The sequence below is a fragment of the Trachypithecus francoisi genome, unplaced genomic scaffold, assembly GCF_009764315.1.
Source record: "Trachypithecus francoisi isolate TF-2019V2 unplaced genomic scaffold, Tfra_2.0 Lachesis_group13, whole genome shotgun sequence".
Taxonomy (NCBI): domain Eukaryota; kingdom Metazoa; phylum Chordata; class Mammalia; order Primates; family Cercopithecidae; genus Trachypithecus; species Trachypithecus francoisi.
In genome coordinates this window covers 108,981,894-109,002,498 of record NW_022681458.1, presented here as the reverse complement: position 1 = coordinate 109,002,498, position 20,605 = coordinate 108,981,894, and the positions used below count along the sequence as shown (strand labels likewise).

General features: G+C 39.5%; 1 protein-coding gene and 1 long non-coding RNA gene across 9 annotated transcripts in view; one reads left to right on the top strand and one right to left on the bottom strand.

Moving 5' to 3' along the window:
• LOC117095088 overlaps positions 1–20,605 on the bottom strand; it is a 67,097-nt gene that overhangs the window by 15,304 nt on the left and 31,188 nt on the right. For 3 of the 5 annotated variants that reach the window (XR_004441807.1, XR_004441805.1, XR_004441808.1), the window contains exons 2-3: positions 4,700–4,860; positions 1,109–1,208 (exon numbers count right to left, since the gene is read on the bottom strand). This is a non-coding gene — a long non-coding RNA (uncharacterized LOC117095088). Of the gene's footprint in view, positions 1–1,108; positions 1,209–4,699; positions 4,861–8,563; positions 8,736–9,983; positions 10,110–20,605 lie in introns of those variants that run through there. The other 2 variants (XR_004441806.1, XR_004441809.1) reach the window with 2 other exon arrangements.
• ACMSD (aminocarboxymuconate semialdehyde decarboxylase) overlaps positions 1–20,605 on the top strand; it is a 65,148-nt gene that overhangs the window by 30,121 nt on the left and 14,422 nt on the right. For 3 of the 4 annotated variants that reach the window (XM_033231691.1, XM_033231693.1, XM_033231694.1), the window contains 2 exons: positions 3,088–3,183; positions 4,602–4,774. In XM_033231691.1, the coding sequence (XP_033087582.1) occupies positions 3,088–3,183; positions 4,602–4,774 (269 nt within the window). The remainder of the gene's footprint in view (positions 1–3,087; positions 3,184–4,601; positions 4,775–20,605) is intronic. The other variant, XM_033231692.1, reaches the window with a different exon arrangement.

Genomic DNA, 20,605 nt, shown 5'->3' with positions numbered 1-20,605 from the left:
TTACTGAACTCTTACTTGGATTAGTGCTACGTATATATACATTACCTCATTTAATTTTAAACATATCCAATACCATCATAAATAAATCATATATTTAATCTATGAGGTTGACATTATAATGATCATTTTACAGATGGAGAAACTGAGGCTTGGAGTGTTTAGGTAGGTTGTCCAAGTCACACAGTTAATGCATGAAAATGTAATTTACACAGATATATCTGACTCCAAAGCCAGTCTTGCTACACAGACTCCCAAAGAGGCTTCAAAAAATGTAACCATGCCTGTCTAGTAGATTTTTTGGAAGATAATAGCATCAGTTCATATAAACGAGATCCCTAGAATTAAAGGTAGAAGGTCACCCAAAGATCTGAAATCTTATATAAAAGATGGCCCAGGTTTGCAATTTTCCTGTTATCTGCTCTTCTGCCCTTTGCCTCCTACACTATCCATAGTTCCACGAAAGGGTAGAGGAGAAAACTCCATTTGCTCTATCCAGTCTCTCATTATCAGTTATGATAAGAAGAGATAGAGAACAGATGTAAAATTCTGGAGCTACAGGTGAAAAATAGAGCTCATCTACAAACCCAATGAAAACTTGGTCCCCTAATGAAAAGTGTTGGTTTTGTTTTCTTCTTTTTTTCGAGACAAGTTCTCACTCTGTCGCCCAGACTGGAGTACAGTGATGCAATCTCAGCTCACTGCAACCTCCGCCTCCTGGGTTCAAACAATTCTCCTGCCTCAGCCTCCCAAATAGCTGGGATTACAGGGGTGCAATGCCATGCCCAGTTACTCTTTGTATTTTCAGTAGAAACAGGGTTTCACCATCTTGGCCAGGCTGGTCTCAAACTCTTGGCCTCAAGTGATCCACCCACCTCTGCCTCCCAAAGTGCTGGGGTTACAGGTGTGAACCACTGCACTGGATTTTCTTTAAGGAGACCGTTGTTCTTTCTCTCCTCAGCCCAACTAGTACAATTAGTAATTATTAAGTAATCAAAATAGCAATCACCATGAAGAATTAAATGGGGCAATATATTGGAAGTCAAAAAATGGGATTTTAGTTCCAACTTAGTCTCTATTTCACTGTATTGCTTGTAGTAAATCACTTTACCTCCATAGGCCGCAATCCCTCATCCGTAAAATGAGAATGCTGGTCTGGATTCCTCCAAAGGTCTCTTTCTGCTCTGATGTTTTATATATTCCTGTGATTGCTATTGGAAACCAAAGTATTTAGTAAGGAGGCTTCCTACTCATCCCTCACCAAATTCTTGGGCAATAATTAATAGGATGAGATAACCCAAGATGCCCAGTGCCATCAAGCTTCAAAGAAAAATGTCACCCTTATTCACAAAACTTTGATAAGTCCCACAAGCTTATTTATTTATTTATTTAGAGACCAAGTCTCACTCTGTTGCCCAGGCTGGAGTGCAGTGGTGTGATCTCAGCTCACTGCAACCTCTGCCTCCCTGGTTCAAGTGATTCTCCTGCCTCAGCCTCACAAGTAGCTGGGATTACAAGTGCACGCCACCATGCTCAGCTAATTTTTATATTTTTAGTAGAGACAGGGTTTCACCACGTTGGCCAGGCTATTCTCAAACTCCTGACCTCAAGTGATCTGCCCACCTTGGCCTGCCAAAGTGCTGGGATTACAGGTGTGAGTCACCACACCCGGCCCATAAACTTATTTATATTGCAACAGGAGAGCATCTGCATATAGAGTCATTTCATCATCCATTTATGCAACACAAATACATTGATTCCTTCTAGCATGCCAGGCCCTGTCCCAGGCACTGGAGATACAGACATGAAAAAAACCTCTGCTTTCATGGAGCTTATATTCTGGTTAGAGGAAAGAGATTATAAACAAGTATATATATCACAAGAAAACAGGCTAATTTTGGAATTTTATTCTGGATGCAAAGGTGGTCATTAGTGGATTGGAGGATTCCCAGCAGAGAAGCATCATGATCCAATTCACACAATGAATGTAACTCTGACTGCTGTATGGAGAATGGATTGTGGGGTTATCATTCAAGTAATTATGAGAAAGTAGAGTCACAGAACTAGAAGAAAGTGATGTCATCCATCTCTCTGCCTTCAGGAAGCTCTGCCCACAAATTGCTCCCAGATGGGTACAAATCTATCATGCTTCCAGAATTTCCAGGCAGCCAGGTGCCAGGGGTGTCTCTGCCTGTGAAGCAGTGACCAGCCCGAGGCAGAATGAGCATCCTGTGAAGCCTAGCTCCACAGCCTACAGAGTCAGGCTTCCCCAGAAGGTATAGGGCACAGCTGTGGAGCAGTCGGATTTCTGAGTTATGGTCTGAAAAGCAGTCAATGGCAATGTAGCTTGGACTGGCTCCTCGGGGTGAAGGCATTAGACATGGACCAGCTGCTTCTCCTAGAAGCACAAAGCACTTGAAATAATTCATTTTAATCCAGTTATTTTCAACCTCAGCTACAAGAGGCAGCAAAGATTTGGCAGCAATGATCATAATGATAGTTAATATTTAGTGAGCCCTTACTAAATGCCAGGTGCTGTCTGCCAATCCTCAAAACAACTCACTGGCAGGAACTCACCATTTTACAGATGAGGAAATTGAGAGAGAAGCAACTAATACTTTTGTTGAGCACCTCCATTGTGAAATTCTGTCCAGGAACTTGGCTGACATCATTATTTGCAATGCTCCACAACAGTCTTGCAAAATGGGCAACACAGATGTCATCTTACAGATGAAATGTGGGCTCAGAGCCATTAAATAACTTGCCAGAGGCCAGGAGGCAGAAAACTGGAGGAGCTAGGGTTCAGCTCGGACTTGGCACACTCCACCTGTCCCACTGCATCCCAAACTGAAGTTGGGGGAATTAAGGCAAATGCCAAGTCCTCTGGCTCCTCGACCTCTCTAGCCATTAGATGACTCTCCCTTCAAGTGGCAAGTAGGAAGTTTCACGTGGTTCTCCTTGCCAAAGTACAGCCAAACCATGCCAGGGTACATGGGCCTCAAGTTTCTTTGCACTGACAATTCCCCAGCCACTAACATCACTGAACTTCTTCTTGGTCATCCCTGAACCTTGCGACTATTTCCTCTCCAGGAATGCCAGCAGAGACCACCATAGCCATTTGCTCCATGATCATGGGTGGAGTGTTTGAGAAGTTTCCTAAACTGAAAGTGTGTTTCGCACATGGCGGTAAGACCCTATTTTTATTAGTCATCTCAGGCTGTCATAACAAAATGCCACAGATTGCATGACTGTAAGAAAACAGAAATTAATTTTCTCACAGTCCTGGAGGCTAGAAGTCCAAGATCAAGGTGCTGGCAGGGCTGGTTTCTAGTGAGGGCTCTCTTCCTAGTTTGCACATGGCCACCTTCCTCACATGGCCTTTGGTTTCTCCTCCTTTTCTTACAAGGACATCAGTACACCAGTCCTATTGGATTGAGGCCCCACTTTATGACCTCAGGTAACCTTAATTACCTCTTTAGAGGTCCTTTCTGCAAATACAGTCACATTTGGCATTAGGGCTTCAGCATATGAATTTTGAAGGAATAGAATTCAGTTCATAACATCCTTCCAGCCATCACTCTAGTCACATGATGGTTTAGGAACCAAATTCTACTTTTGTAGGCAAGTTTAGTTTTGGCACTGTTTTTTTTTTTTTTTTTTCTGTTTTTTATTTAAATCCCTCTAGTTAGATCATGAGCTCTCCAGTCTACAACAGTCCCTACTATTCTTCGTTGTTTACAAATAGGCCTACTTCATTTTTTTACATTGCCTGCCTGGTCCCTGTAGGTAATTGAATTTGTGACCCTTAAACACACACACACACACACACACACACACAAAATCAAACTATACATGTTATTCTCTAACATGCCTTTCCTCCTCAACAGCATAGAGAAGACATCTTTCCATGTCAACAAATACAGAGCTTCAGCATTTTTTATGGCCTTGTATTTCACGGATATGTCACCATGACTTAGATAGTCCCCAACTGATAGGCTGTCTCAATATTTTGCTATTATAATCACACTATATTTGAAAACTTTGATTACATATCTTTACACACTTGCCTTCACTCTTTTTTTTTATTTTTTTATTTTTTATTTATTTATTTTTTTTGAGACAGAGTCTCACTCTGTCACATAGGCTGGAGCGCAGTGGTGCGATCTTGGCTACTGCAACCTCCGCCTCCCAGGTTCAAGCGATTCTCCTATCTCAGCTTCCTGAGTAGCTGGGACTACAGGCATGTGTCACCACACCTAATTTTTTTGTGTTTTAGTAGAGGTGGGGTTTCACCATGTTAGCCAGGATGGTCTCGATCTCCAGACCTCGTGATCTGCCATCCTTAGCCTCCCAAAGTGCTGGGATTATAGGCGTGAGCCATTGTGCCCAGCCTGTCTTCTCTCTTCAGGATGAATTTCTCAAATCTGAATTTCTAGATGAGTTAACGTCATTTCTTCCATCATCTCCCAGCATTCAGAACACAATAGGTCCTTTGTAATTACTGTTAATCAGCTGGCCTACAGTAACTTCTTGCATATAACATCAAGACTAAAGGAATCCTTTACAATCAACACTAACCCCTCAGTAATGGGTTTTACTTATAGGTGGTGCCTTCCCCTTCACAGTGGGAAGAATCTCCCATGGATTCAGCATGCGCCCAGATCTGTGTGCCCAGGACAACCCAATGAACCCGAAGAAATACCTTGGTTCCTTTTACACAGATGCTTTGGTTCATGATCCTCTGTCCCTCAAGTTGTTAACAGATGTCATAGGAAAGGTAAGCCCAGTCTGCCACTTGGATGGCTTACGGGGAGCAGAATGCTGCATCAGCAACCCATCCTCTCTCCTTTTTTGGCCTCTCTCCTAAAAAGGGATGGAAGAAAGGTATTAGATGAAAGGAGAGAGACAGTGAGGTTTGGGATTAGGTTTGCTCACACAGGGGATTCTCTCCAGGGTCTCCCTCCACACAGAGTATATAATACTAAGAAACTATTATATATGCCAGAGAAATCCCAGATAATCTACATGGCTGGGTATTCCCTCAGATCAGCTCCTCCTCCTTAGTGACATTCCTATATACACCCAAAATGACACATGGCAATGTAGTAAGCAGGAAAGGGTCACAAGTTTCAAAGTCAAATTGACCTGGGTTAAAATCCTGGCTCTACCTTTCACTAGCTGGGTAAATTGTGAATGCAACTGTCCTCATCCACTACATGGAGAAAACTGGAATATTGAAAGGGTGGAAAATGCATAGTTGGGAAATTGCATTGGACAGGGAGTCAGGGGAAGATGCTGAAGGGTCTTGTATATCATGCCCTGAGATTTCTTCCTGGAATAATATGGCTTTTGATTCTCTCATTTAATTAAAACACCAGCATGGTGGTACTTTAAAGCCCACAAAAAAAATTCTTGGCCAGGCGCGGTGGCTCAAGCCTGTAATCCCAGCACTTTGGGAGGCCGAGGCGGGCGGATCACAAGGTCAGGGGATCGAGACCATCCTGGCTAACACGGTGAAACCCCGTCTCTACTAAAAAAATACAAAAAACTAGCCGGGCGAGGTGGCGGGTGCCTGTAGTCCCAGCTACTCGGGAGGCTGAGGCAGGAGAATGGCGTGAACCCGGGAGGCGGAGCTTGCAGTGAGCTGAGATCTGGCCAGTGCACTCCAGCTTGGGTGACAGAGCGAGACTCCGTCTCAAAAAAAAAAAAAAAAAAAAAGAAAAAGAAAAATTCTTTCCTCTGATGTAGTCTCCTCGCCGATCTCTCTGTTGGTGGCACATCCACCCTTTAAGTACTCTTTAAAAATGTTAACTAAGCAAGTTCGAGAATTTCTAGGGAAAAGGCCATAGTGAAAAGTCTAAAATATTTTGTATTTCAATTCCATCTTATTACTTACAGATATCTATAGAAGATTTCCAAATTTTCCCAAGGGAAAATCTTTGGGGTTAAAAGTATATAGACATATTTAAAAATTTGCAATATGGTACTTAAGTTTAGACTCTAAGGTTTAAAAAAATCATGTCTAGCAAAAAGAGGCCCACCATTTGAAAGTTGCAAGTAGTGTTTTATCTCCAGAATGGACACTTTATCTCACATTAATGCTGACTGTTTCTCTGGCTTGAGAAAATCACCAGAATATAAATGTTAAGCATTTTAGCTTGGTAATCAATTATGTGGTTGAGCTGTGTCTCTGAGTTGTTTAGCTTTTGTGTCACCCCTGCAGAGATGGATGGTTAGCAATTGGTTGTGACTGTTGATTGTTTTTGGTTTTGGATATAGAGTGATGAGAAGGTATGTAAGCAGAAGACTGCACAGTGCAGAAACTGAAAGAGACTTTGTGGGCTCTGGACATTGAGCAATGGAGGAAAGGAAGAGGGAAAATCATGTGGAATTGGGGAAGGGGTTTTCTTATTACATCCCATCAAGCCTAGTACCTCCTTAGTATTCTTGGAAATTGAAATAACAGGAGAAAATACTATTGCCAAATCCAAAGCCCATTTTCTAAGGGATATTATCAGCACCTTAAACAAGCATCCAGTGCAATACACATTGGCCAGGGGACAGAAGCAGAAGAGGAAAAATATGGCAAGTACTTCATGTTAACCAGTGGATGAACTGATTGGTGAGCACATGTGAATACATTCCTATTAGGGACCTCCAGAAAAACTCAGCAGGTACTTTACAAAGTTCTTGGTGCTGAGATCTTACATTCAAACTGTGAAAGCTTGAGCCATAATAATTTGGGCATCAAAAGCAAATGTGACCTCATTTTATGTGATCTCACAGGCTGGTAAATCCAGGACATAGGAGCAGTATATATTAATAATTTAAGATTCTTTTAAAAATATTAATACTTCTTCATTCTACTCATATTCACATTAGCAAATTCTCTTTTAAAAGCAATCCCCAAATCAAAATGGCTAAGGAAAGCCCTAGCTAGACATCTGCGCTGGAGAGCAATCTGGCCAGATTTGAGCAAGAGGACACAATGCGGTGGAGGGAGGTCTCTAGAAAGAAAATAATGGAACTGATGAATGATTTGATCTGAGAGTTGGAAACAATTACTGCCAGACATTTAACAGATCTGTTAATGCATTAGGAACAAATGCAGGATATACATAGAAAATTAAGCCAATGAAAGAAAAGGAAATAATTGACTCCAAGAAAACAAAAAGTCTACTTGAGGGCAGATAATCACTGTATATTACTTGACTCAGCAGTAAGCAATATTTGTAGTCATAATAGGGTAAATATTAAGTACTGGTTTAAATGAAAATCATAATTCTATTAAGAAAAGAGAGTAAGAAATTCTCAATGACCATAATGGGAAATCAGTAAATACTCTCTAAAGTTAGTAAACTAAGAAACAATAGTATAAGCTTATTATCTGGGAATATAAAGGTAATTATCAAACGATGCATGCTAAAATGGTAAAAGTGGCTGCCTTAGGGGATAAGAGTTGGAAAGGTGACCCAGGGTTTCATTCCGTTACCCAGGCTGGAGTGCTATGGCATGATCACAGCTCACTGCAACCTCCACCTCACAGGCTCAAGCCATCCTCCCACCTCAGCCTCCCAGGTAGCTAGGACTACAGGTACACACCACCATACCCAGCTCATTTTCATATTTTTTGTAGAGACAGGGTTTCGCCATGTTGCCCAGCAGGTCCCGGACTTAAGCAATCTGGCTGCCTCAACCTCCCAAAGTGCTGGGATTACAGGCATGAGTCACCACGCCTGGCCAAAAAAATGTTTTAAAAAAAGAGCTGCTTTTGATAATAAAGGTATTTTGTAATATTTGATTGTTTACATATAAACTTTACTTTGATAAAAATAAATTTTAAATAACATCTTAAGATATATGTCATATATAAAAAACCAAAACCATTATTGAGCACCTACTATTTCTAAAACTCTGTGCTATTTGGTCAGAAAGTATTTAAATTGCATAATCTCTTGGCTTCCTTTCACCTCTAAAATTCTTTAGCTTTTAAATTCTTTGCTTTGATTTTTAAAGATGGATACAAAGAATGCAGGTTATAGATTATCAGTCTAACACTGTAAGAAATACAAAAAAAGGAAAACTGTATTTCCTCCCTATATTAACATGATCACAGAAAATACACTTCACTATTTAAATGGATCACAGAAAATACACTTCACTATTTAAATACACTTCACTATTTTTGAGAGATCGGTCATATGTTCGTTATGGGTATATCATAATTTTGGCTAGATCCATTGGTAACCTCCTGCTGCATAATTACAGTCATGCATCACTTAATAGTGGAGATACGTTCTGAGAAATGCATCATTGGGCAATGTTGTGGTTGTGCGAACATTACAGTGCCCTTACACAAATGTTTATGGTACAGCCTACTACACACCTAAGCTATATGGTATATAGCCTGGTGCTCCTAGGCTACAAACCTGTACATGTTACTGTACTGAATACTGTAGGCAGTTGTAACCCATTGATACATATTTGTGCAGCTAAACATATCTAAACATAAAAAGGGTACAGTAAAAATAAGATTTAAAAGATGAAAAATGTATAGGGCACTTACCATGAATGGAGCTTGCAGGACTGGAAGTTGCTCTGGGTGAGTCAGTGAGTGAGTAGTGAGTGAATGTGAAGGCCTAAGAAACTGCTTTACATTACTGTGGACTTCATAAACACCCTACACTTAAGCTACACTAATTTTTTTAACTTTCTTTATTCAATAATAAATTAACTTTAGCTTACTGTCACTTTTTTACTTTATAAACTTTTAAATTTTTAAAACTTTTTCACTCTTAATAACACTTAAAATAAGAACACACTATACAGCTGTACAGAAATATTTTTTCTTTATATCCTGATAAGCTCTCTTACATTAAAAAATTTTTTTACTTTTTAAACTTTTTTGTTAAAAACTAAGCCAATGAAAGAAACACACATTAGCCTAGGCCTACACAGGGTAAGAATCATTGTCACTGTCTTTCCCCTCCACATCTTGTCCCACTGGAACGTCTTTGGGGGCAATAACACAACTGGAGCTGTCATCTCATATGACAATGCCTTCTTCTGGAATACCTCTTGAAGGACTTGCCTGAGGCTGTTTTATAGTTAATTTTTTTAATAAGTAGAAGGAGGACACTCTAAAATAATGATGAAAAGGGTAACACAGTGAATATATAAGCCAGTGACGTCGTCATTTATATCATTACCAAGTCTTACATACTGTACATCATTACCTGTGCTATACTTTTTTTTTTTTTTTTAAGACAGTCTTGCTCTATCACTCAGGCTGGAGTGCAGTGGCATGATCTCAGCTCACTGCAGCCTCTGCCTCCTGGGTTCAAGCAATTCTCATGTTTCAACCTCCCAAGTAGCTGGGATTACAGGAATGTGCCACCATACCCAGCTAACATTTATATTTTCAGTAGACATGCATTTCACCACGTTAGCTAGGCTGGTCTCAAACTCCTGACCTCAGGTGATCCACCCTCCTTAGCCTCCGTAAGTGCTGGGATTACAGGCATGAGCCACTGTGTCCAGCCTATCTGTGCTATACTTTTAATAAGACTGGCAGAGATAAGTTTGTTTACACCGGCATCACCACAAACACTTGAGTGGTGCATTGCACACCATAAAAATAGTAATAACACATATTATAACGGCTATAATATCACTAAGCAATAGAAACTTTTCAGTTCCATTATAATCTTATGGGACCACCATCACATATGCAGTCTGTCATTGACCAAAACATCATTATGTGATGCATGACTGTAATTACCCCAAAACTTAGTGGCTTAAAACAAGCCACATAAACAATAACAAACATTTATCATCTCTCATGGCCTCTATATGTTAGGAATTTAGAAATAGCTTAACTGACCCAAAGTCTCTCAAGAGGTGAGACAGGCAAGGTGTCAGTCAAGGCTGCAGTTATCTAAAAGCTTGGCTGGGGCTAAAGGATTTATATTCAAGGTGGATTTTACCCATGAGTGGCATGTCAGTGCTTGGTTTTGGTGGGAGGCCTCAGTTCCTTTCCAGGTGTGCCTCTTCACACAGCTGCTTGAGTGTCCTCACAACATGGCTGCTGGATGCCCCCAAGAGTGAGTGATCTGAGAGAGAAATGGGGAGAGATGGTAATGGAGACAGGAAGGAGGGAGGGAAGAAGAAGAGGGGAGAAAGAGAAAAAGACAAAGAGAGAGAGATTGAGCACACACCAGACAGAAGCTATCCTTTTTATGACCTAGAGATAGAAGTCATGTAGTATTAATTCCACCACATTTTATTCATTAGAAGCAAGTCATTTAATCTGGCTCACATTCAAGGGGAGTAGAATTAGATCCCACCTTTTGAAGGGAGGCTTATCAAAGAATTTGAAGGCGTATTTAAAACTACCTCATTCCACTCTCTGGCTACAAATTATTTATATTCCTCCTAAATGCAAAACACCCTCACCCCTACCAAGACTCCCCCAAAAGTCTCATCCATTTATAGCATCACTTTAAAGTGTAGGATTTTGTTGCTTAGATGAACTAGTGGATGAGGCTCCTCATGTATACTTTCTCCAAATCTGAAGAACTGTGAACTGAACAGACAAGTTCCTTTGTTCCTCATACACTCAATGTAAAATGGCAAGACAAGCATAGGATACTTGCTATCCTTCCCATTCCAAAAGGGGAAAACAGGAGGTTTAGAGGAGTCACTAGCCACCAGCAAGTCTGAAATCCATCAGGCACATATTGGTAGTTCCTTTATTAGAACTCAAAGCATAGAAACTATTCAACATAACTCTGTTTGTATTGTTTTTTGAGACAGGGTTTTGCTCTGTCATCCTGGCTGGAGTGCAGTGGCACCATCTCAGCTCATTGCAACCTCCACCTCCCAGGCTCAAGGGATCCTCCAGTCTCAGTCCCCTAAGTAGCTGGGACCACAGACACATGCCACCACGGCTGGCTAACTTTTGTATATTTTGTAGAGACATGGTTTTGCCATGTTGCCCAGGCTGGTCTCAAACTTCTGGACTCAAGTGATCCACCCACCTCAGCCTCCCAAAGTGCTGCGATTACAGGTGTGAGCCAGTGTGCCAGGCCAATTCAACATAGCTAGCTGTTGCTTCCACCTTCTCAGTCGTCTTTCCTTTTCCATGAAAGTCTGTGTTTGTGGCTGAGCAGTATGAACAGACTGCTTCATGCCTGTACATGTTTTATAGTCCAAAGGTTTACTTTCCTTTTTTATATCTGTTCCTTTCAGTCCAAGCTAGTGGTGCTTCTGCTAATACAATTCCCTTAAAAACCAAATGAGTCTTTCATGAATCTTATTAAGTTTCACATCATTAGGCAAAAGACTTAGCCACAAATCTTTGAGAAAAGCCCTTCTCTACCTTTGGGTTTCTGCTAAGGTGGCTGAGAGACAACAGCCTTAAGTTTCTGAGAAGCCCTTCTTGTTTGACTGAATGGCTTTTTAAGGCACTTTCTAAATCTTTTGAGGTTATAGCAAAGACATTATAGTCATATCTTGGCTTAATTTTTAGACCCTATTTTTCTGATTATGCCCTGGATTTAGTTTTTGCCAGAAATCCATATCTTAACTTTAGCATCATTTGCTATAGAAAAGGCTGGAAATTTTCAAGCCCAACAATCCCCATAGTACCAGTCCATGGCTCAGCGGTTGGGGACCCCTATTGTAGATGATGGCATTGCTAAATTTTTGCCACCACCATAGCAAGTATCACCCTTCTTCTAGTTTCCAATCACATTTTCTTCATTCTCCTTTAAGCCTTTACTGCAACCTTCTCACAGGCCATTGGGCTTCTAATAAGAGTCTTTACAAGGATCTTTGGTCTTTTATTATTCTCAAAGTCCTCCCAACTTCCTCCTACTAATCAGTTCCAAAGCCATTCCCACATTTTCAGGTTTTTGTTATGGTAGCACCAAATTTCTAGGAACCAAACTCTGTATTGGTTACATGTTGCTGCATCACAAATTAATCTAAAACTTAGTGGCTTAAAACAAGAATGCACATTTATTATCTCATTCCTTTTCTCTGGGTCAGGAATTCAGGGACCCTCTGGCTTGGCAATTCTGGCTCAGGCTTTCTCTTGAGGTTCAATAAGATGATTGCAGACCACCAATTTCTTCTTTCTTTCCTTTCTTCTTTATTTTGTTTTATTTTATTTACATGCTACTTACACAAACTTAACCCCAAACTCTCGACCAGTTTTGTAACTTTCCTCTCAGTACATTCAGACACATAGACTAACACTAGTCTATTAATTCTGTATTCTTAAAGAAATATCTTCAGGAGCCTTCTGATGCTCTAATTGGGACTGAGTTGCTATTTAAACCTGCTGCACAGCCGTCATCCTGAAATCTCTCTTCATGAGGATATTCTCAATCTCTCTCATTGGACTCCTCGTTTGCTGAATCTCATGAATTTCCCATTTCTTGGTTTTACTCCTTCATCTTGGTGGACAACATCCTTCAATAATTTTCAGAGAAGGAAGTATGGGGGATGAACTTTTCAAAACCTTGTTTATCTAAAAATGTCTGTATTCATCCTTCACAATGAGTTAATTGTTCGGCTAGGTAATAATTCTAGCTTAGAAGTCACTTTTTTTCCCTCAGAATTTTAAAGTCATTGTTCCATTGTATTCTGACTTTTAGAGTTGCTGTTGGGTAATGTAATGATATCCTAATTTTTGAAATTTGTGTAAAACCTGCTTCTCTCTCCTCCTCACCACAACTTCAAAGAGTCCAAGAATTTCTTTTTGTCCTGAAATTTCACAATGATACTACTTGATGGAGGTCTGTTTTCACCCATTACACTAGTCATTTGGTGGATCCTTTCATTCTGTAAATTTTCTTAAAATTTCTTTAATGATTTCCTTCCCTCTGCTTTTTCTCTCTGGAATGCCTATTGTTCTGAAGTTGAACCTATTTTTGTTTTCTGACTTATATACCACCTCTTTGAACTTTTACTTTCTGGGAGATTTTTTTCAACTTTATTTAAAAACTTTCTACTTAGTTGGTCCCTCAATTTCCAAAAGCTTACTATTTTTCTTGTTCTCTGAATTTTTTTAAATATCCTGTTCTTGTTGGGCGGATGCAATACCTTTTCTCATCTCTCTGAATATACTAAGAATTTTAGGAAGTTTACTTATCCCTGTAAGTCTTCCTCCAGGTGGCTTTTTTGTCTGTTTTTTAAAGTCTCAGTCTTTCATATTAAATGCTTTCCTCATGTGTCTAATCTTTTTGAGCATGTACAATGTTTTAGTACCTGACTCTTGGAGTTGTTAGGACAAGACAGAGGTAATAATTACACAGCATTGTGAATGTGTTCTATGCAGATGAAGTGTACATTTTAGTTAATATTATGTTACGTGAATTTCACCTCAATTTTTTAAGGGGCCCGTTTCTGCAAGTTAGACTTTCTGCCATCCCAACCAAAATATCTATTCATATGTTCTTCACTTTATTTATTTATTTATTTATTTAGAGACAAAGTCTCACTCTGTCACCCAGGCTGGAGTGCAGTGGCATGATCTCGGCTCACTGCAACCTCTGCCTCCCTGGATCAAGCAATTCTTGTGCCTTAACCTCCTGAGTAGCTGGGATTACAGGCATGAGTCAGAACACCTGGCTAATTTTTGTATTTTTAGTAGGAACGTGGTTTCACCATGTTGGCCAGGCTGGTCTCAAAACTCCTGACCTCAGGTGATCCGCCCGCCTCGGCCTCCCAAAGTTCCGGGATTACAGGTATGCGCCACTGTGCCTGGCCCTTTTCTTTATTTTTAATGGAGAATCCCAAAATTCTTGTTCTGTAAAATAGGAAGTATTTTTATTTCATAGTAAAAGAAATGGTTCACTTTTAGGAGCAACACTGTCAGTTTTTACAACAATAGTCAGAAATATGATCTTGTCTTGGGCATTTGAATCTGTGAGTAAGAAGATGAACCTAAGCTGGACATCATTCAGGCCCAATGGATAAAGCTTCACCATCCCCTTTCTGTACCTTCTACATCTTTCATATTCAGGATGACTCTATTCAAGGGGTTCTGAAGGGCTAGGATGATCCAGAAGCACTGAAAAGTTATTTATCATGAAAGAAAGATTTGATTGTACCCAGAGCTATTGTAGGCAGCAGACCATACCATACGTGTTAGAAATATTTCCAACGTGGCTTAAAACTAAAAGAGTTTCTCAGGCCGGGTGTAATCCCAACACTTTCAGAGGCCAAGATAGGAGTATCTCTTGAGGCCAGGAGTTCAAGACCAACCTGCCCAACATGGTGAAACCCTGTCTCTACTAAAAATACAAAAAAAAAAAAAAAATAGCCAGATTATGCCTGTAATCCCAGCACTTTGGGAGGCTGAAGCGGTTGGATCACTTGAGGTCAGGAGTTTGAGACCAACCTGGTCAACATGGTGAAACCCCGTCTCTACTAAAAGTACAGAAAGTAGCCGGGCATGGTGATGGGTACCTGTAATCCCAGCTACTCAGGAGGCTGAGGCACGAGAATCACTTGAACCTGGGAGGCAGAGATTGCAGTGAGCCAAAATTGCACCACTGCACTCCAGCCTGAGAGGCACAGTGAGGCTTGGTCTCAAAACAAACAAAAAAAAGGTGGGGGAGGGTTCTGGCCTAATTCCCACCTAACCTGACATTTAAATTTGTTTGCGTACTTCGGCTTCCAAGTGTTTTGGTTACAAGATATTTTCCTGTGTACTGGAATCCTTAATAGAGTAAAAATACTTTTTTGAGGCCTGTAAGCTTCCTTTCTGCTTCTCAAGAAGTTGTGGTAAGTGAGAGAGTTCAAGTCCTGGCTCTACTACTAGTTAGGTGGTGACCAAATATCAAGTCACTTACCCTTCTCAGCCTCAGCTTCTACACCTGTAAAATGGGGATGATAACCAGGCAGAGTTGGTGTGAAGAGTTAATAGAATACTATGCCAAAGGACTGTACAAATGTCAGAGATTTTTATTACCTACTCCAGCGCTTTACAAATAGTAGGTGTTAAGTTAATGTTTGTTTAATTGAATTATATAATGATCTTGGGAATATAAAGCTAATTTTACTTTGCATTGATTGAATTAAACCAGGCTATTTCTCTAGGAAATTACGTTTCAGGGAACAAACTAAATCTCTGGTATGCTAGAATTTTTGGAGTAAGTTATGTTATAACAGAGTTATGCTGTATTTACTGCAAATGCTACTAATGAGATATGCTAACGGGAAGGAAATTATGTGTTCTTTTTCCAAAAGAAAAAATGAAACTTTCTCCCACAACTAGAACCATTTTGTAAGCCACATGTTTGTGTTTGCAGAACTCCCTAAAAATGTGAAAAAGTTCATGCATCCCAGCAGGTGAGAAGTTTATTTATTTTCCCTGACAGGTATATTAATCACTATTATTATCAGCTCAGTAAGTCCTTGACCTCATAGGGAGATGTGTGCAGCTGCTGGCTTTGGAGAGGGAAATGTATGTTGGAGCAAAGTGTTGATATCCACTGCTTTACTGCCTAATAAGGAAAGCTAGCATCTGTCCAGAAGGTAGAATTTCAGGATCCCGGATGAGGCAGCCATGGTACCTAAAATGCCCATCATTAGTGTCATGTGCCTCCATGTGAAGAGACCACCAAACAGGCTTTGTGTGAGCAACGTGGCTGTTTATTTCACCTGGGTGCAAGTGGGCTGGGTCTGAAAAAGAAGTCAGCGAAGGGAGATAAGGGTGGGGCCGTTTTATAGGATTTGGGTAGGTAAAGGAAAATTCCAGTCAAAGGGGGGTTGTTCTCTGGCGGGCAGGAGTGGGAGTCACAAGGTGCTCAGTGGCGGAGCTTTCTGAGCCAGGCATAAGATAATGTCATTGCTTAAGGCAAGGACCGGCCATTTTCACTTCTTTTGTGGTGGAATGTCATCAGTTAAGGCAGGGCAGGGTATTTTCACTTCTTTTGTGATTCTTCAGTTACTTCAGGCCATCTGGGCATATATGTGCAAATCACAGGGGATGCAATGGCTTGGCTTGGGCTCAGAGGCCTGACAATTAGAATTATTCCTTGGGGTTTAATAGAGTCTTTAGAAATGTCCTACTAAAATGTAGATGTTGTCAAATGCTACATTAACACAGATATCTTTAAAAACTGGTGCATGATCATGGCAGATACCAAGGGAATAGGATCTTGGATCACAGACAAAAAGACAGAAGAAATTTCAGCTCTGGGGACATCAAGATCAGATACGTTATTTGAGAAACCTAGGATGTGAGGAGAGCTTTGGGTATCCCAAGGAGCTAAAGTTAATGGAAATGGAGGCAACAATCATCCAAGGCCGTATCACAAGCCTCCTTAACCCAGGATTCCTCATGTAATTCATTTAAAACATAATCAATTTGCAGTTATGAAATAACAGGTGATAGAACTGGCAAAAGGAAAGGTAATTTTTTTAGAGGCAAAGTCTCTGTTGCCCAGGCTAGGGTACAATGGTGCAATCACAGCTCACTACAGCCTTGAACTCCTGGACTCAAGTGATGTTCCCACCACAGCCTACTGAGGACCTGGGACACAGGCACCATGGCTGGCTAAATTTTTGATTTTGTAGAAACGGGGTCTCACCATGTTGCCCAGACTGGTCAACACAGGTTGCTTCTGGCTGCAAGTGATCCCCCCAGCCTCAGCCTCCCAGAGTACTACAATTACAGGTGTGAGCCACCACACACAGCCAAAAAAGTATTTTAACCCAACTATTTATTAGGCATCTATCAACAGGAGATTGGCATTACTCAATGGAGTATGTGACCTTCATCCTACAGAATCATATAACTCTTAAAGAATCTCTTCCCTCCCATTTTTTCTTACTACTATCTCTTCTCCCTCTGAACAAGAAACTCAATAAAAATTTCATTTCCAATTTTGTATGGCTATTGCTCTCTCTCTTATGAAATTACTGACAAGTCAGAAGTGGTCAAAGATTTACCAGAAGTATCAATAAGAGATGTGCAGATAGATAGCAGGTATGAAAAATGAAAAATTCACAAGCCAAATACAAGTACATACAATTATCTACTTGTACATAATTACAAGTAGATAATTAACCTCCTACAGGGAGGAGTTGTGAACAATAGTTACTCAATAATAATTCAACATTGCCAAACTCTGAGTTTGATGTTCTGCAATGGGCATCCAAAATCAAGTTAGGAAGAAAAGCAGGGAAGTGTCTTAACCAGAAGGACAAATTGCAGAAGGGTGGTTTTCACTTCTGCTTCAGAATTATTTGCTTTCTCCAAATTAAAATGGAATATACCCCCTCTTAACATATATTTATATCCAAGAAGGCTATAATACTGGAAATGGAAGAATTCCTGACTAGAAGGCAAAATTAATTTCTAGACTTCATTTTCATGTTAATGTAGTTGACAAATGTAGTAAAAGCAAGGGACTTTTAAAAATTATGCTGTGTTTTGGAATTGTTAACAGCTTTAGCAAGAGGAGTTTAGAAATAAGGACAAATGAACCTCCAGTGAATACCAAGCAGACAGTTCAGAATGAGATCAGCTGTTGCCACAGATGTAAGTAGACATAACTGGGTCTTTACACCTTTTATCGGCAGGTGTATTTGTTTGGTTTCAGACAGCAATGGGTACAGAAATCTAAAAGCAGACTTGTTAGTCTATCATGCCTTCCTCTAAACTGTATTATGTACTTTCCCATATTATTTCATATAAATGTATTCATTAAACCTAGGAAAATCTTTTTTGGTGGTAGAAATCAAAGTGTCATTTATCCTCAAATAGCTCAAATTTAGAGTGTTTAAAATATATTTAATATTTCAGGCCTAGGCCAGGCACAATGGCTCATGCCAGTAATCCTAACACTTTGAGAGGTTGAGGTGGGTGGATCACTTGAGCTCAGGAGTTTGAGACCAGCCTGGCCAACATGGTGAAACGCTGTCTCTACAGAAAATTCAAAAATTAGCTAGGCATGGTGGTGTGCACCTGTAGTCCCAGCTACTTGGGAGGATGAGGTGAGAGGATCACTTGAGCCTCAGAGGCAGAAGTCGCAGTGAGCCGAGATCATGCCACTCCAGCCTGGGTGACAGAGTGAGACCTTGTCTAAAAAATATATATATGTGTGTGTATATATATTTATATACATATAATATATATGTAAAATATGTAATACATAAGTATATATTATATATTATATATTTTTTTTCAGGTCTAGTTACAGTCAGACTTCATCTTTCATATATTCAAGCATTCATTCCTTCAACACACATACATTTGTTAAAGTAACTCTCATATTGATTATGAGCATGTATCAGAGTTTTATTCCAAACTTGTACCAAAATAAGAAACATTTTCAAAAGTCCAATTCAAAGAATCCTTCTTACAAACACTTTTTATAGGGAAAAAATCAGCAGATAAATTATTAAACTAGATTTTTTTAAGAAGGAAAATAATATCTAGTTAAGGATGATAGCCTCTTTGCCTTATTGGTTAAAGGTCTTAGACTAGTTTCAAGAGTAATAATCAGTCAAGTGGGTTTCCCGAGATGGTCTTTTAAGCTCATTACTCTCTTAGAAAATTGCTCAAGTATTTTATCAGGAAAAGAATTATTTCCCGAGGAAAAGCAGCTAGTCATATCAGACCACAAAGTTCTGCCCCCACAAAGGTTTGGGACCCCTTTATTTCTCGCATTTATTGGGGGCTGCTTATGCCATGCTAAGGAACTCAAGCTTTACCTTCTAGGCAATGGAAAACTATTGACAGGGTTTAAGCAGGCATATGCCCTGATCAAATTTGTATTTTTGAAATAACATTTTCTCCACTATTTAGTATTGACTGAAGTGGATGAGGCTGGAATTCCAGGAATAGGACGGCCTTAACTTTTGAAAATCAATCAGTGTAATTCACCATATTCATGAAATAAATAGTATGATCATTTTATAGATGAATAAAAAGTACTTGGCAAAATTCATTACCCATTCATGATTTTTAATAAAACAAAACTCAGCAACTAAGAATAGAAAAGAACTTCCTCAATCTGATAGAGGGTGTCATAAAAAAAACATAGCTACCCCCATAAATAATGGTGAAATACTAAACACCTTCTCTCTAAGATGGGGAGAGAGGCAAAGATGTCCACTCTCATGCCTTCCAATCAACACTGCACTGGCACTCTTACCCCGTACAAGAAAACAACAAAAAGTTAAAAGGCATACAAAGGCATACATATTGGTGAAAGAAGTAAATAGTGTCTTTGGCAGATGACATGACATAATTGTTTATGTAATAAATTTTAAGGACCCTACAAAGCAATTACTGGAAATAATAAGTAGCTTTAACAAGATTGCAGGACATAAAGGCAGTATTTTAAAAATCAGTTGTATTTTTATATACTAACAGCAAGCAATTACAAATTAAACTTTTAAACAATTCAATTTATAATAGTGTTTGAAAATCTAAAATATTCAGAAATAAACTGAACAAATGATGTGTAAGACCTCTATACTGAAAACTATAATATATTGCTAAGAGCAATTTTTAAAAATCTAAATAAATGGGAAGTTCTATCATGTTTATGGATCAGAGAACTCTATAATATTAAGATATCAATTCTCCTTACATTGATCTATAGAGTCAATGTAATCCAAGCTAAATCTAAAAATCTAAAATGTATACAGATACACAAAGGACTAGAAGAGCCAAAATAATCTTGAAAAAGAAAAGTAAGTTAAAAACTTGCATTAACTGACCTCAAGGGTTACTACAGAACAACAGCAATCAAGACAGTGTGATATTGTCATAAGGAAAGACAAATAAATTAATGGAATAAACTAGAGAATCTAGAAATATATCCTTTTTTTTTTTTTTTTTTTTTGAGACAGGGTCTCACTCTGTCACCCAGGCTGAAGTGCAGTGGCACGATCTTGGATTACTGCAACCTGTGCCTCCTAGGTTCAAGCAGTTCTCCTGCCTCAGCCTCCCGAGTAGCTGGGATTACAGGCACGCACCACCATACCTGGCTAATTTTTGTATTTTGGGTAGAGACGGGGTTTCACCATGTTGCCCAGGCTGGTCTTGAATTCCTGGCCTCGAGTTATCCTCCCACCTTGGCCTCCCAAAGTGCTGGGATTACAGTCATGAGCCACCGTGCACAGCCCAGAAATATATTCATCCTTATATGATCAATTTATTTTTGACAAAGGCACAAAAGTAATTACATGGGGAAAGGAAAACCTTTTCACAAATAGTGCTGAAGCAAGAATCCATCATATGGCGGGGAAAATGAACCCAGACCCTACCTCATACCAGCCATACACAAAACTTAATTTGAGCAGGATTATACAACTAAACAAAAAAGCTAAAACAATAAAGCTTCAAGAAGAAAATATAGAAGAATATCTTTTCAAGCTAGAAGCAGGCAAAAATTTCTTGGACAAGACACAGAAAGCAATAACCATAAAGAAGAATTTGACAAATTAGACTTCATCACATTAAATACTTTAGCTCATCATAAGACAACATTAATAACATGAATAAGTAAGCCACAGAATGGTAGAAAATATTCATAAAGCATATACATGACAAAGGACTTATATCCAAAATATATAA